The 15736-nt window shown below is 47.8% G+C and overlaps 1 protein-coding gene across 1 annotated transcript in view; it reads right to left on the bottom strand.

Moving 5' to 3' along the window:
- Nucleotides 1-15736, bottom strand: part of ADCY5 (adenylate cyclase 5) — a 154213-nt gene that overhangs the window by 57749 nt on the left and 80728 nt on the right. Inside the window, 1 exon segment of the mRNA XM_023757302.1 lies at nt 3487-3636. Within this exon segment, the coding sequence (XP_023613070.1) occupies nt 3487-3636 (150 nt within the window).

Below are 15736 nucleotides of genomic sequence, written 5' to 3'. Positions count from 1 at the left end.
CCCTCAGACTCTCCTCAAACTCATGGGACGCCTGCCGGTCCTCAGCGCACACGGGGAAGGTGCTCCTGGTGGCCCTGCAGCGCTGAGCACCTGAGTCAGAATCCTACGTGTCGCCAGAGATGGCGTGACCTTGGGCAAATTATTGGACTTCTCTGAGCCCCAGGCTCCTCACCTGCCAATAGGGACAGGGTTGTTGAGAGCATGAAATCCATCCAGTCAGTCATCAAGTATTTATTGAGCACCTGCCATGTTCCAGGCAACGCGCTGGGTGCCAGGAGTCATACTGTGAACTAGACCGTGAGCTGGAACCTCCTTCACGAGGTTCCTGGTGAGGGCGTGGGCCCTGGGCAGGGGTGCCTGAGGAAAAGCGGGAGGGAACAGGAGGCTTTGTGGGACCAGAAAAATGAGGTGAGGAGGGAGCTCCATATTCACACAGGAGAGGCCCAGCTGCTCCCAGCGGTCGGCCTCTGCCTGCTCTCTCCACAGCCCACAGCCCAGAACCCACAGCCCACTGCCCACTGCCCACTGCCCACTGCCCATGCCAGGCTCGCTCTTGGAATTCTCCCATTGGGAGCCTTTCAGCCTCCACCCTCCTCGTCCTGCTGTCCTTCACTGGCTTCCCCACCCCTCGAGTGGTCCTGAGACTCTTCTGGCCCCTCCCCCGCCCCCTGGCCCCAGGTGAAAATTACCAACATCTGCTCACTCCTGCCCTCTGGGGGTGAGGCTTCCTCCAGCACCTCTATGGGCCCCTCTCACTCCCTATCTCCCATCCAAGGCTCCAGAGTCTCCAGCTGCCCACCCGATGTCTGGTCACTTGACCCCATGCCCTAGACCACACTCGCCTTCCGTGGTTTTTCGTTCCTCAGTGTCTCCTCATTTCAAGTCCCCTGCCATGCCCATGACACCCCCATTCTTCTGATCCCCAAAGGTCATGACCCTGCCCATGTAACTGCTCTTACTTCTCAGAACTCATAGACTGACCAGGTCCTGCTGGGTTGGACACAAGCTCCTGGACTTGTTCTGTCTGTTCTGCATCCACCTCCACCATCCACATGCAGTTCTCACCCGACGGTGGGATTCTCACGCCGCCTGCCAGACAGCCACTCCTCAGCCCTGTGTGGCCGCCTCTCCAGTACACGGCCCTTCTCGTGTCACTCTCCTGCTCCAAACTCCAAAGCTCCCCTGGGCTCCACCAGACACATCAAGTGTGGATTCTTCTGGACTCACTGAGCCCACTCCTATGTTCCACTCCACCCGCCCCCTTGCCTGCCCTGACACGCTCCCACCCGCCCAGACCTGGCTGCTGTCCTTCTCCTTCCAAGTACCTCTCCCCACCCTAGCCTCGGCCTCTAGCAGGTCTAGGCCTCCTTCAGATTGGCCTCTAGCAGGTCTAGGCCTCCTGCTGGTCAGCCTCTAGCAGGTCTAGGCCTCCTTCAGATCGGCCTCTAGCAGGTCTAGGCCTCCTGCAGGTCGGCCTCTAGCAGGTCTAGGCCTCCTTCAGATCGGCCTCTAGCAGGTTTAGGCCTCCTGCTGATCGGCCTCTAGCAGGCCTAGGCCTCCTGCAGGTCCAGCCTGGATGACAGGTGGCCTCCGCCCACACTGGTTGCTCTGTCTCAAAGCTTGCCACCTTTGATCTATCCTCCATTGTAAGCCAGCGAGTGATCTTCCTAAAACACACACCTGACCATATCGCTGGCCCAAATAAAACCCTCCTATGCCTCTGGAAGCTTGCAGAATCAGCCCACGCCCCAACCTGGCCTCAAGGTCTCCAGGATCTGGCTCCTGTCTCCCTCCCACCCCCGTGCTCCCCTCCCAGCAACCCCTGAATGGAAATCTGCACTCTGCTCCAGAGAGAGGAAACCAAGCTTCTGGTGGCTTTTGCACACAGCCCCTCAGCTGGACTGACCATCCTCACACACACAGGCTCACTGCCTCCCCAGGAGGGGGTCCTGGCTGGGGCTGTCAGCATCCCCTCCCCACCTGGGCCTTCCTTAGAGCCCTGCTCACTCTGCATTTCAATGACCTATGAACCTGTTTCCCTTCAGTGTGAGCAATGAGACGCCTCCCTGGGATGGAGCTGTGTCCTGTTCCCCTCCACGGCCCCCAGCCAAACACTGGGGCACTGGTGAGGGATGCTGCTCCCTGTGGTTGGCCTGGTCTCTCCAGGCGTCCGTGAGCATGGCCACTGAAGGCCATCTCGCATTTACCGAACTCGCAGCGAACAGTCACTGGTGATAGAAACACAAACTAAAGGATGAGTCTGTGTCCGATGGCTGGGACAATGTGTGCTACAAATTGTGTAGGTTCAAATTGTGTAGTCATAAACTCTGCTGATGACGTCTTCAGAGGCTGAGGGTCAGGAGTGGGCAGAAGGCGGCCGGGGAATCATGCCAAGTCCCCTGGTCATGCAGCACCTGGGAGAGTCACCCTTTCTGTCGCAGGCGAGACCGAGATCTGCTGCGTGAGGAGCTCCTGTCCCCATCCCGGTAGCTTGGCTGGAACATGGTGTTGCAAACCTATTTTCTCCCCCAGGTCCCTATGGATTTGCTGGAATGCCCGGCCTGGCCAGGGCCAGAGCATGCAAACTACGTGAGCTGTAAAGTGCAGATTTTACTGGAGAAGGGCAGGTACAGAAGTGAGAGGGACAGTCCTAATGTGGAAAGAGAAGGACGGTGTCCTGCTCCAGAAGAGAGGTGCTGGGCCAGGAACCGAGGCGAGAGAGGGGGATGTGAGGCATGCAGGGGCTTGGGAGTGAGGGGGGTGCAGAGGTGAGGTACGCTTGTCAAGGAGACAGTGGGACCTCTCAGGGACACCGCCAGGCCCAAATTTCCTTCAAGAGGCAGGACCAGGAGCCCGACCGGGCTGGGAGTACGTGGAGCAACCCAGGTCTCCACTAGACAGCAGGAGCTGGGACCTGGCTAGAGGAGACACAGGCTGGAGGGAAGCTGACACAGGTGGTGGCTGGGGAGGGGGCGGGGCTGTGGAGACACCTCGGAGCTTTATCCCCTTGCTCGGCTGTCTGCATGTCACCAGCCTGTATCCCTGTAACTCCCCTAGGACACAGCCAGACAGTCAGAGACTCCCTCATGTTGCAGTAAAACTGCTGTGCACTCAGGGCCCACAGCACGCACTCCCTGCCGGCCAGGGAATGCTGCCACTCTCACAGTCCACCTCATCAGCCTCTGGGGAAGGGGTGGGGGAGGGGAGGGTGCCTCCCTGCTGCCAGACCTGGGCTGCCCGGCTTATTTGCAAAAGCCCAGGGGGGCTGAAGAGGCAGTGGGCCAGCACTGGGGTAGAGCCCTTCCTCCAGGCTCTCCTAGAGCATTCCCACAGAGCCAGGAATGTGGGCGCCCTCCAGGAGAAACATTCCCGGGCTGGGCCCCCACCCAGGGAGGTGGGGCTGGGCAGCGGTTGGAGCACAGCTGGTGGGGAGGTCAGTCTGGAGTCTGCTCCCCGCCAGCTGTGCAGAGGCAGGCGCCCACTCACCTGCTGCTGGTTCTCCCGCTGAGAGTGGAGTCGCGCCTGGATGCACTCCCGGGTCTCCTGGAAGGCTTGTCTCTGGGAGACCTCGGCCGGGTAGTGGGTGCAGACGCCCACGATGTTGGTGCAGGAGAAAATGAGGACATTGGAGACGAGCTGCAGCGGGAGAGATGAGGAAGGACACCATGCTCAGGCCTGGAGCCGACACAGTCATTGGAGCCCCAGCCCTGACCCTTCCAGCCCCAGAGCACGAGGCTCCCAGGCCCCATCTTAGCAGACACACACTCAAATGCCAGCAGACAGATGCCAAGGAAGCTGGGAGCAGCCAGGCATTGTTGGTCGGGCTCTCTGATGTCCTCAGAGCCCACAGCCTGGCTGGCCTGTGATGGCGTATGGCCCTAGGCACCGAGCACGCTAAACGTGTCCATAGTACCAAAGGTGGAAAGGTTAGGTGCACTGGGGATTCTGTGACTGATTGGGTGTGTGCTGGGGGTGCAGGAGCCTGCGAGGAAGGCTCCATGAGGGTGGCGGGACTTCAGTTTTGGAAAGTGTGATAGCGTCCAGCATGAACAAAGGGCTGCCCTTTTGCAGAGAAGCCCTAGCTCATTACTCCCCAGGGATCAGCGGCAGTGAAACAAGTACTGACGCTCACCGTGAGCTCCCAGCACTGTGCTAACGAGAGAAGGAAAAGGTCCCTGGCGATCAGTGCCCACAGGGGTCTCGACTCCTCTCCCTAGGCTTCCATTCTGTCTCTGCACCAGCACCAAGGCCCCCCCGGCACACAACACCACACCGGCTGGCGGCTGCCGGCTGGCGAGCACCCCCCCACATCCCCTGCCCTCACCGATGCCCTTCTCTGTGTTGACTGGGATGTGCCTGTGGAAAAATACCACTGCCCCTCGGGTCACAGGGACAAGGTTGGAATTCTTTTGAAAGATTATTGACTGAAAAGCTACGGGGAAACAAAACACAACACAAGCCACAAAAGCAAGTTGACATGGTACATTTTAGATACCGACAAAGGTGCTATTTAGCCAAGATTTCTTTTGGCAGGTTCAGCTCCAGGGGTATCTGGGTAAGCTATCCTAGTCCTGCCCTCTCCTCAGGCCACACAGGCCACACAAATGCTCGGACTTCTAGGCCTCGAAAATTTAATGTCAGACTCAACTGCAGAAGGGGAGCCCAGGCCGGCCCTGCCCCTTGCATTATGGCTCCTGTGACCTCAGGTGCCCTGCCTCGATCCCTAGTCTTCTTGTCCATTTCGATCTCAAAAGACTTCCTCTGGGCACCAGCCGCCTGGCAGTGACCCAGCAGGCCGCCCCCTCACTCTTCTCCCAGGGGCCGCTTTGTCTCTAGGACAGAGGTCCTGCTTTGACTCAGGGCTGTGTTGTGCCTGAGGCTTTCCCCCACCCCGGCTCTGAGGTGGTCCAGACCATGCTGGGTCCTCAGCCAGCCCAGGCCTGGAGGCCGCGTGGACCCCATGCTGGATGCGGGGCCATCTCTCCCTGAGACATTCTGGAACGCGTCTGCCCCAGTCCATGAACAGGAGGGGACTGTCTCCTTCCCATCTCAAAGTCTTGCTCTCTCCTCGGCTGCACAGTAAATTCTGGTTTTCTGGCCAAAGGATACCTCCCAGGTACCGTCAGGGAAGGGGCAAACTCAGATTATCAGCTCTACCAACTCTGCTGATGACTCACAGCCCCCATAACCCACCCCAGAATCCTATCATTATCATTTTACGTAAACATGTGGCAGAAAACCCAGTCTATTCACCACAGGAAAGAAGACCCCTGCTCTACAGAAGCTGACAATCTAAACGAGGAGATAAGTAGTCAAGACTGGGAATGAAGGACCGGCAATAGGAAGCATAAACTGACTCACACCAGAGCAAGAGGGTCAAGAGGGAATTCGGGGTACTGAGAGAACTCTGGGCAGGCCTGGGGCACACTGGGCCTGGGTTAGAGATATGTTTGGGGAGGCTGACATGCATGGGGAAGGGCCTCCCTGGAAAGGGTACCCAGGAAGAGCCCCTCAGACCAGGGAGGAGACGGCCCAGGAAAGAGGTCTTGTCTGCAGTATTAACCCATGCTGTGACACGCCTCTAGTAGTCACCGGGGACCACTGAGGGAGGGCTAAGAGAAAGTGAGATGAGGAGGTGAAGGCTGAAGGTACAGGTGACAGGGAATTCCAGAGAACGCTCTAGTTAGGAGACATCTTTTGAAAGGAGAGAGGAAGGTGCCAGGTGACAAAAACAAGAGTGAGATATAATAGGGGAAAACTAAAAGCATTTCCCTTAAAATCAGGAACAGGACAGGGAGGTCCACGTCCACCACTCTTACTGAACATAGTACTGGAATCAGCCACAGCACTCAGGCAAGAAGAAATAAAAGGCATCCACACTGGGAAGGAAGAACTGACACTGTCGTTATTTGCAGATGACATGATACTGTATATAGAGAACCCTGAAGATTCCACCAAAAATCTACTAGAACTGATAAATGAACTCAGTAAAGTAGCAGGACACAGAATAAATATTCAGAAATTGGTTGCATTTTTATACACCAATAATGAACTATCAAAAAGAGAAACCAAGAAAACAATCCCATTTACAATTGCATCCTAAAAAAAATAAAACTAAAAAATCTGGGAATAAATTTAACCAAGGAGGTAAAAGCCCTGTACTTGAAAAATTGTAAGTATTGAAGTAAGAAAATGAAACAAATAAATGGCAGCATTATATAGTGCTCATGGATAGAAAGAATTAACATCATTAAAATATCTATACTACCCCAAAGCAATCTATAGATTCAACACAATTCCTATCAAAATATCAATAGCGTATTTCACAGAACTAGAGCAAATACTAATCCAAAAATCTTTATGAAACCACAAAAGACACCCAGTAGCCACAGCAATCTTAAGAAAGAAGAACAAAGTTGAAGGTATCATGCTACCTGATAATCAAACTGTACTACAAAGCTACAGCAATCAAAACAGCATGGCACTGGCATAAAAATATATATAGGGACCAATGGCACAGAATAGAGAGCCCAGAAATAAACCCATACCTACTAGTATATTGTCAATTAATATTTGACAAAGGTGACAAGACATATAGGGTGGGGAAAAAGCAGGTTTACAGCTGTGACTATGCAAAACACAGTCCTATTCTTGTATTATTATTTATTAATTATTGTATTATTTTTCCATTTGAACAACTGCACTAGTAAACCTACTTTCCCCCCAGTATGTACATTGAGTAAAGACAGTCTTATCATTAAATGGTGTTGGGTAAATTGGACAGATACATGCAGAGAAAAAAAAAAGAAACTAGACCACCATCTTCCATTATATACAAGATATAAAAAAATAAACTCAAAATGGATTAAAGGCTTAAATGTAAAACTTGAAAGCATGAAACTCCTAGAAGAAAACACAGACAGTAAAATCTCTGACATTTCTCTTAGCAATATTTTTTCTGATAGTTCAAAAGAATATATGCACCCTTATGTTCATTGCAGTGTTATTTATAATAACTAAGACTGGAAGCTGCCCAAGTGCCCATCAATAGGTTGTGTGAATTAAAAAGCTGTGGTACATTTACACAATGGAATATTACTCGGCCATAAAAATAGAAGAAAACCTTACTTTTGTGACAGTATGAATGGAGAGCATTATGCTAAGTGAAATAAGCCAGTCAGAGGAAGACAAATCCATATGATTTCACTTATATGTGGAATATAATGAACAATATAAATGAACAAACAGAAACAGACTCACAGATACAAGGAACAGACTGATGGTTGCCGGAGAGGAGGAGGTGTGGGTAAAAAGGTGAAGGGATTGAGAAGTACATATTGGTAGTTACAAAACAGTCATGGGGATGTAAAGTACAGCATAGGGAATATAGTCAATAATATTGTAATAACTGTGTATGGTGCCCAGAGGATACTGGAAATATTGGGGGGAACATTTTGTCTAATCACTATGCTGTACACCTGAAACTAATAACAAAATAATACTGAATGCGAGCTCTAATTGAAAAACTTTTTTAAAAAAGTTTTTTTTAAAGAAAGTAAAAAGACAACGACAGAATTGAATTATCTGCAAATCACATATTCCACCTTTATTTTTGACAAGTATATAAAGGCAACTAATGGAGAAAGGATAATCTTTTCAATATATGGTGCCAGAACAATTAGATATCCATATGATCAACTCAAGTCTCACAAAATATGCAAAAATTTCCTACTAATGGTTCATAAGCCTAAATGTAAAACCTGAAACTATTAAACTTCCTGAAAAAATATATGACTTTGAGTTAGGCAAAAAAAAAAAAATTTATATATAACAGCAAAATCATGATCCATAAAAGGGGAGAAACTGATAAATTAGACTTCATCAAAATGAAGAACATTTGCCTTCAAAAGGCACTGTTAAGATAATGAAAAGATGAGCCACAGATTGGAGAAATTACTTCTAAATCATATATTTGATTTTAAAAAAAAGATTTGTGCCTAGACTTCATAAAGAACTCCCAAAAGTCAACAATAAGAAAACAAACAACCCACTTTTTAAAAGAGCAAAAGATGTGAGTAGACAATTCACCAAAGAAGACAGAAGGATGACAAATAAGCACATCGGAAGATGCTCAAAATCATGAGCTCTTAGGGAAATGCAAAAACAATGAGATACTACTCAACACTATTAGAACGGCTAAAATAAAGTAAAATTTACAAATTAAAAGAAAAGAACGAAGAACTGCCAATACTGTTACTGGAGCAACTTGAACTCTCACACCTTGCTAGAAGGAATGAAGAATGGTCCAGCTTCTTTGGAAAACTGTGTTGATTTCTCATAAAGCTTAATATACACTTGCCATAGGACCAGCAACGTCACTCCTAGGTACTTGCCAAAATGAAAAGTTATGTTCACACAAAAATCTGTGCAGGAATGTTTATAAAATGGAACAACCTAGTAATAGCATACATCCATGATTTTTAACTGGTATGCAGCAAGAATTTTTTTTAAGTGACTATCATACCTGTTTGTTCCTTTTTTAATTGATTTCAGAACGGAAGGGAGAGGGAGAGAGAGATAGAAACATCAATGATGAGAGAGAATCACTGATTGGCGGCTTCCTGCACGCCCCCTACTGGGGATTGAGCCCACAACCCAGGCTTGTGCCCTGACCTGGTTCATGGGTCAATGCTGAACCACTGAGCCACACTGGCTGGGTGCCGCAAGAATTTTTACAACATGCAATACCTGACTAGTCAGGGGCATTGACCTTTTCCCCCTTAGATTGTTAAATGAAAAATGACAACATACAATATGAATGAATGAAAATTATACCTATTTTTTTGTCAGATCGGCAAGAAATCTATGTTTTGGTGTGCCGCAGAATTTTAGTAATTAGTTTACGTAATGCCGCGAGATGAAAAAAGTTGAAAGTTGCTGACATACATCATGGACGAGTCTCAAATGCACTATGCTGAGTGAAAGAAGCCACGCTCAGAAGGCTCCGTACTGTATGACTCCATTCACTTTGCATTCTGGGAAAGGCAAACCTGCAGACTGAAAACAGGGGAGAGGGAGAGGCAGGGGGAGAGGATGACTAAAGGGGCAGCAGGAGGAAGCCTTTCTGGGCAATGAAACTGTTCCATATCTTGGTTGTATTGGTGGTGACACATCTTTATGCCATTGTCAAACCCACAGAACTGTACACCAGAGAGGGTGAATCCTACTATATGTCAATTATACTTTAATAATTAAACAAACAAACAAACCAGGAGTAAGATCCAGGAGGGACTAAGAGAGAATGTGAGGAATCAGCCGGACAGAGAAAGGGCAGTCTTTCCTCTCTCTCAGGTCAGAAAGAGGGGCCAGAGTCTATTTTGAGACATGACCCCCAAGGTAATTATCAACTGGCCGCTGCAGCATCTTGGCACTAATCCTCCAGGCCTCTCCTGCTGTAATCTGACTCCTCCTACAGCCAGAGGCCAATAGCAACAGACAGTGAGAATCCAGGTAAAATGATGCGCTGTAACCCAAGAGGGATCCAAATGGCTTTGCTCAGCTTAGTATGTTTGCCTCAGTGTTCCTCTCTCTCATTCACTCAGCACAAAACGGGCTGAGCAAGGAGAGGGGTCTCGGCAAGGACGTTGGGAAGGGTGATTTCAGCAAACTGGACCTGAGAGTGAGAAAGTAAGAGAGTAAGATGTCAAATACACACACACACACACACACACACACACACACACACACACACGCCACCCACCAAAAAGCAGGAATCTGTGCATGGAATCCTAAGAGATGCTAAGGCCCCTGTGCAGATAACTAATGCTGTGAATGGGGAGCAGGCATCGGGGACATCTGATTGAGCTCTGCTTACAGCCTTCTAGAAGGCGTTTGCAGCTTAAAAATGATCTCACACCTTGGGCACAGGGTCCAAAATCTGACCAGCTCTCTTCCCCACTAAAATCAATGATCAATTCCTGACCCCCTTCCTATGCCCCATGAGGCAGACACAATAAAACTACAAACCCTGTCCTGTGTAAAAGACTTAATTAGTAACTCATCACAGGGATCATTCACAACAGCAGGTGGAAAGGGCCTCATTAAGGGTTCGCGGCTTTCCCTGTGCCGACCCCACGGGACATATTTAATCACATGGAACATGTGTGAGAAGAAGAGATACCTACATTATCCTGCGTGGGGTAGCGGGAGACCTGACGACACAGAAGCCTCAGCTCTGGGAGTCAGTAGCCTCAGCATCTGCTTTTAGCACAAGCCCTGCAGATGGTTTGGGTCCAGGTGGTCCCAGGACCACACCAGGAGCAACCCCACTAGAGGGGAATGTTTGGAATTCTAGTCTCTGAGTGGAAACCCAGGGGAGATGCCGATGAATATTTACCATTGGCATTTCTAAACTCCCAGCACTTCAGAAACTCAATCTCTGGCTGCCTGCGGGCTGCGGGTTTGATTTGGCCACAAGAGAAGTCACAGTGCTCGGTTTCTGCAGCGTCTCCTCCCCAAAGGCTGAAACAAACCCCAGCAGCCGGCCTCTGGCACTGCCGTCATTGCTGCCTCTTCTCTCTGAGTTTTCAGGGGGCTCCACCGGCCCCCTGCCACAGGCTTGCTACTTGCTGATCCTGAGAAAGGGGCAAGGCAAATTGGACTGAAGAATGAGCAAGCAGGTCTGGAATAGAAAGAAGTGAGTTGGGGCAGACACTCCTGCAAGTGGCTATTTTTCATGGCTTCTGCTCTGGGACATGCCCGCTGGCCCCTCGCAGTGTGGTTCACAGGTGTGTCTGGTGGTGGTGCCCAGGAGGTAGGGAGTCAGAATCCCCCCCAGAGAGCTAGACTTGGTGATAGGGCAGTGGTTCTCAACCTTCCTAATGCCGAGACCCTTTAATACAGTTCCTCCTGTTGTGGTGACCCCCAACCATAAAATTATTTCCGTTGCTACTTCATAACTGTAATTTTGCTACTGTTACGAATCGTAATGTAAATATCTGATATGCAGGATGTATTTTCATTGTTACAAATTGAACATAATTAAAGCATAGTGATTAATCACAAAAACAATGTATAATTATATATGTGTTTTCCTATGGTCTTAGGCGACCCCTGTGAAAGGGTCGTTCGACCCCCAAAGGGGTCACGACCCACAGGTTGAGAACCGCTGTCATAGGGGAACAAGATGTTCAGTTACATTTGAATTTCAGATAAACAAAGACTAAATTTTTTTTATAGTATTATATGTCCCATGCGATGGTGGAGCATACTTATACTAAATAATTATTTGTTGTTAATCTGAAATTCAAATTTAACTGGGCAACCGCATTTTAATTGGCATCCCTACCTTTTCAAACCTGGCCTCCCCAGTGCTGACAACCCCTCCTGTTGGCAGGGCCCCAGCACACTAAGGGCGAACCAGCTCCCACTCCTCCCTACTTCCCTTCCACTCTCCGTGCTCCTGCACAGACAGATCCAGCACTTCCTCTTCACTTCAGAGTTGAAGTCACCTCAGGTGAGTGCAAGCCAAAGTTAGGATCTGATCTTGCAAACCCACCCACCTGGCCACAGGGCTGGACCAGCTCCCCACTCCTCTGAGTATTAGAAGGGAGGGGACCCCAGCCCTAATGGCAGGCAAGCACAGCCCCTTCTGGTCTAGTCCTTTTTCTGTTTACAAACACAAAACTAGCAACCAAATGAGACCCAAATAAAAGGGGCTGACGACCTGTCAAGAGTCCTTCTGCCTGGCCCAGATTCGTCTTCTCTACACAGTGGTGGTGGAGACCTCGGTGGAATCCCATTAAGATAAAAAAGAAAATAGATCAAGGAAGGTTCATCTTAAATTACATCCTCGTCTCACATGATGTACCATGCTCAATTAGGTACAAATTAGCTTTTAAAGATATTACATAGTTTTTAACTTTAAAAAAAAATCATAGTGACATCTCTTTAAAATTTTTCCTTGACAAAGAATGAAGACTGCTGTATGCTATTTTGGTGATCAAAGCCATATTATCTCTCCTCGGGGGCTTCTGAGATGAGGTCCTGTTTCGAGGAGATGGCTGGTCTACCTCCACGGCTCTAGGCCAACAGGACAGGGCTCTCTGCTCTCTTCATTCCTACCAAGTCCTGCCCGGATGGCAACCCTCCTCTCCATTCCAGCTGGGATCTAGCTGCTCATGGCGTATCCATCTCTCCTGCTCCCAGATCCTCTATGCTCGTTACCTTCTGTCAGAGATCCTCGTATCTTTTTATATCCTAACACTTTCCTGCTCAAAAGCCCGCCATGACTCCCCATGACCAGTAAGATAGAGCCCAAACTCCTGTGCTGGTGTCACGCTCTACAGTTCTCATCATGGGCCACATCCCCCTGCCCATCTCCTACCCCAACTACACAGGCTGCTCCCTGCCTCTGGAAAACACCGATCTACAATAGGATTCTACAAGTGTGATGTGTATTTAGTACAATTTTGCTGTTACTAAAATCAGAGCATGAAATATTAGCAAATTAACAAACAGCACCTGCTTAGTACATTTTTAGGAAAGACAAAATAGACTAACGTGAAGAAAGACAAGTGTCCAGGAAGGGTTGGGTACAGCAACTCACGGTCTTCAAAAACACTTCCACATGTAACATCTCACGGCATCCTCCTCGAATCCTCGGGAGTAAGTTGGGTGGTTTCACCCTGCTTTGCTGATGAGGAAACTGAGGCTCCAGGTAGGAGCCCTGTCCAAGGTTACACAGCAAGAAAGCGGCAGAACTGAATCTCAGATTCTCATTCTGAGTTCAGAGCTGGTCCTACCCTACTGCACGAAGTTGTTATTTATCCCAGCTTAATTTAGGTCCACGTTTGTTTTATTCTACTTATTTATTTTTTTAATTTTTTTATTGATTTCAGAGAGAGAGATATATATAAACGATGAGAGAATCGATCGGCTGCCTCCTGCACATCCCCTACTGGGAACTGATCCTGCAACCTGGGCATGTGCCCCAACCAGGAATCGAACCGTGACCTTCTGGTCTATAGGTTGATGCTCAATAACTGAGCACACCGGCGGGGCTGTTTTATTCTGCTTAGTAAGGAAACACTCAATTTTCACCCTCACCAGAGGTACTCCAGGCCTTCTTCAGAGATCCTGGTCACATAAAATGCTGCGGATTAGGGGCCCACTCCCAGCCACTGCCTCACACACCCTCTCTCCTAGGGACTCACTGCAGAGGTGAGAAAGGCCCACCATCTGTCTCGTGAGGCCATGCCTTACTCCAGTAGAGCTTCCCTTAATTTTTTTTTAAATTGAGATGTAATTAATATACCATAAAACTCACTCTTTTATATGATTCAGTCGTTTTTAGCATATCCTCAAGGTTATGTAACCTTCACCACTATCTAATTCTAGAACATTTTCAACATCCCAAAAAGAAACTGCACAACCATTAATCACCAATCATTTTCCACCTCCACCCCAACCGCCAGCGCCTGTCAACCACTAATTTTCTTTCTGTCTGGATGGATTTGCCTGTTCTGTCCATTTCTTATTAGTGGAATCATATAATAGGTAGCCTTCTGCGACTATTTTCACTTCGACTAATACTTTCAAGGTTCATCTCTGTTGTAGCCTGTGTCAATACTTTATTCCTTTTCATGGCCAAATAATATTCCATAGTATGGATATGCCTCATTTTGTGTATCCATTCATCAGTATGGACTGCATACTTTTTGGCTATTGTGAATGCTGTTATTATGGGCACTGATGTATATTTTCAATTCTCTTGAGTATATACCTAGTAGTAGAATTACTAGACATTAAGGACTGAACGTGTCCCCTTCCCCCCATTCATATGTTAAAATCCTAACCTCCAATGTAATGACATTAGGATGTGGGGCTTTGGAGAGGTGACTGGGCCATGAGGGTGGAGCCCTCAGGAATGGGATTAGCACACTTATAAAAGACCCCACAGAGCTCTCTAACTCTCCTCCCGCCAAGTGAGAACACGTGAGAAGATGCCCCTATAATCCAGGAAATGGGCCCTCACCAGACACGGAATCTGTGAGTACCTTGAGCTTGGACCTTACAGAACTGTGAGAAATAAATGTTTAAGCTGCCCAGCCTATAGTATTTTGTCATAGCAGCCTGAAGGGTCTAAGACACTGGATCATACAGTAGCTCTATCTTAGACATTTTGAAGAACAACCGAACTGTTTCCCAAGTGGCTGCACCATCTTATATTCCAACCAGCCACTTAGGAGGGTTCTGATTCTCCACATCATCCCCAAAACCTGTTTGTTTTTTTTATTACAGCCACCCTACTGGGAGTGAAGTGGCATCTCATTGTCGTTTTGACTTCCTTACATTTTAAAGCAAATAGTGATAATAACATGTGAGACAGTTTAATCCGAAACTTGAACAGCTATGCCTTCAGAGAGAAATGACCACAGTGTACACTTTATCGTTGTCATCGTGGTTACTTATTCTCAGGAAGACCCCAGACCTTGTGTACGCTCCCATGAGAGAAACAACAGCTTTCACATAATGGTACTTACTTGAGCAGAGTATCCTCTTAGCTCATTCGACAAACAGTGATTGAGAGCCCAGTGTAGAGCACTGTGGTGGGGACTAGGAAACTCCAACCCTGAGGCATTTTTTAATTTAACAAGAAATACGTGAAATTTTAAAGAAATAAATAATGTAGATAAATAAGCTTTTCAAAGAAGTAAAAACAACTTACAAACATGTGATATGAAAAAATGTGAAACCTCACTAGTAAGCACTGAAATAGAAATGAAAACAATATTCTGCCTATTAAACTAGCAAAGTTTTTTTTTCGTGATGATAATAATGTTGGCAAGAATGCAACAGAAGAGTCACCTCCCGCACCATCAGTGGGGGTGAGAGTTGGCACAACCCTTCTGGAAAGCAATTTAGCAACACACACAAACAGCCTGGAAAATGGTCATCCCCTTTGACCCAGCAGGTTCAGCCCCTCCCAGGAATCCGCTACAGAAACTCAGTGGACTGGGCGGGGCTTTCTATCTAAGGATGATTAGAGAAGTTTAAAATGAGGAACAGCCAAATGTCAACTGGAGGACAGCTGAATAAATTATGGGGCTTCAACACCCTGAAATATGTTGAGGCCTTTAAAATGTTTTATGTGAAGAAGATTTAATATCATGAGAAAATTTTCAAAATACAATGTCAAGTGGAAGAAAAAAAGAATATGGAATTGCATATTCGGCATGATCCCAATCTACATATTTATATAAGTAAAATAGGTAGCCGTGTGTGTGTGTGTGTGTGTTTTAAACAAATGTATCCTTTTTCCTTTTAAAGGGGGCAAAATGTCTCAAGGGGGGAGCTTTTTCACATACCTTAGTTACAAGGAATTGCAAAAATTCACACCCTTTCAGCATTTGTCACTCTCTCTAGAAGAAAAAGACACATGGTTAAAAAAAATATATATCCCCCAACCTCCAGCATGGCAGGGCTGAAAGGAACTCCTTATCCTCACAGAAGAGATAAGATGAGAATCTCAAATGCCTGCAACACCAGGCAGAATAAATCAAATGAGAAACGTAGTCAAACCCAGAAAGGAAGTCATGTCTGGGCAGCGGGGACTAGAAAGGCTTCATGGAGGAGCGCCTGGAGGGCGCTGCCGGGCAGCCTGCATTACAGCGGCGGGGGGGCACTGAGGCAGCAGAGAGAACAGAACTCAAGGGGTGGAGGGAGGAGAGTGCCA

The sequence above is a fragment of the Myotis lucifugus genome, unplaced genomic scaffold (assembly GCF_000147115.1).
Source record: "Myotis lucifugus unplaced genomic scaffold, Myoluc2.0 scaffold_105, whole genome shotgun sequence".
Classification (NCBI taxonomy): Eukaryota; Metazoa; Chordata; class Mammalia; order Chiroptera; family Vespertilionidae; genus Myotis; species Myotis lucifugus.
The sequence above is the reverse complement of the archived record's forward strand: the minus strand, read 5'-3'. Positions and strand labels throughout refer to the sequence as shown.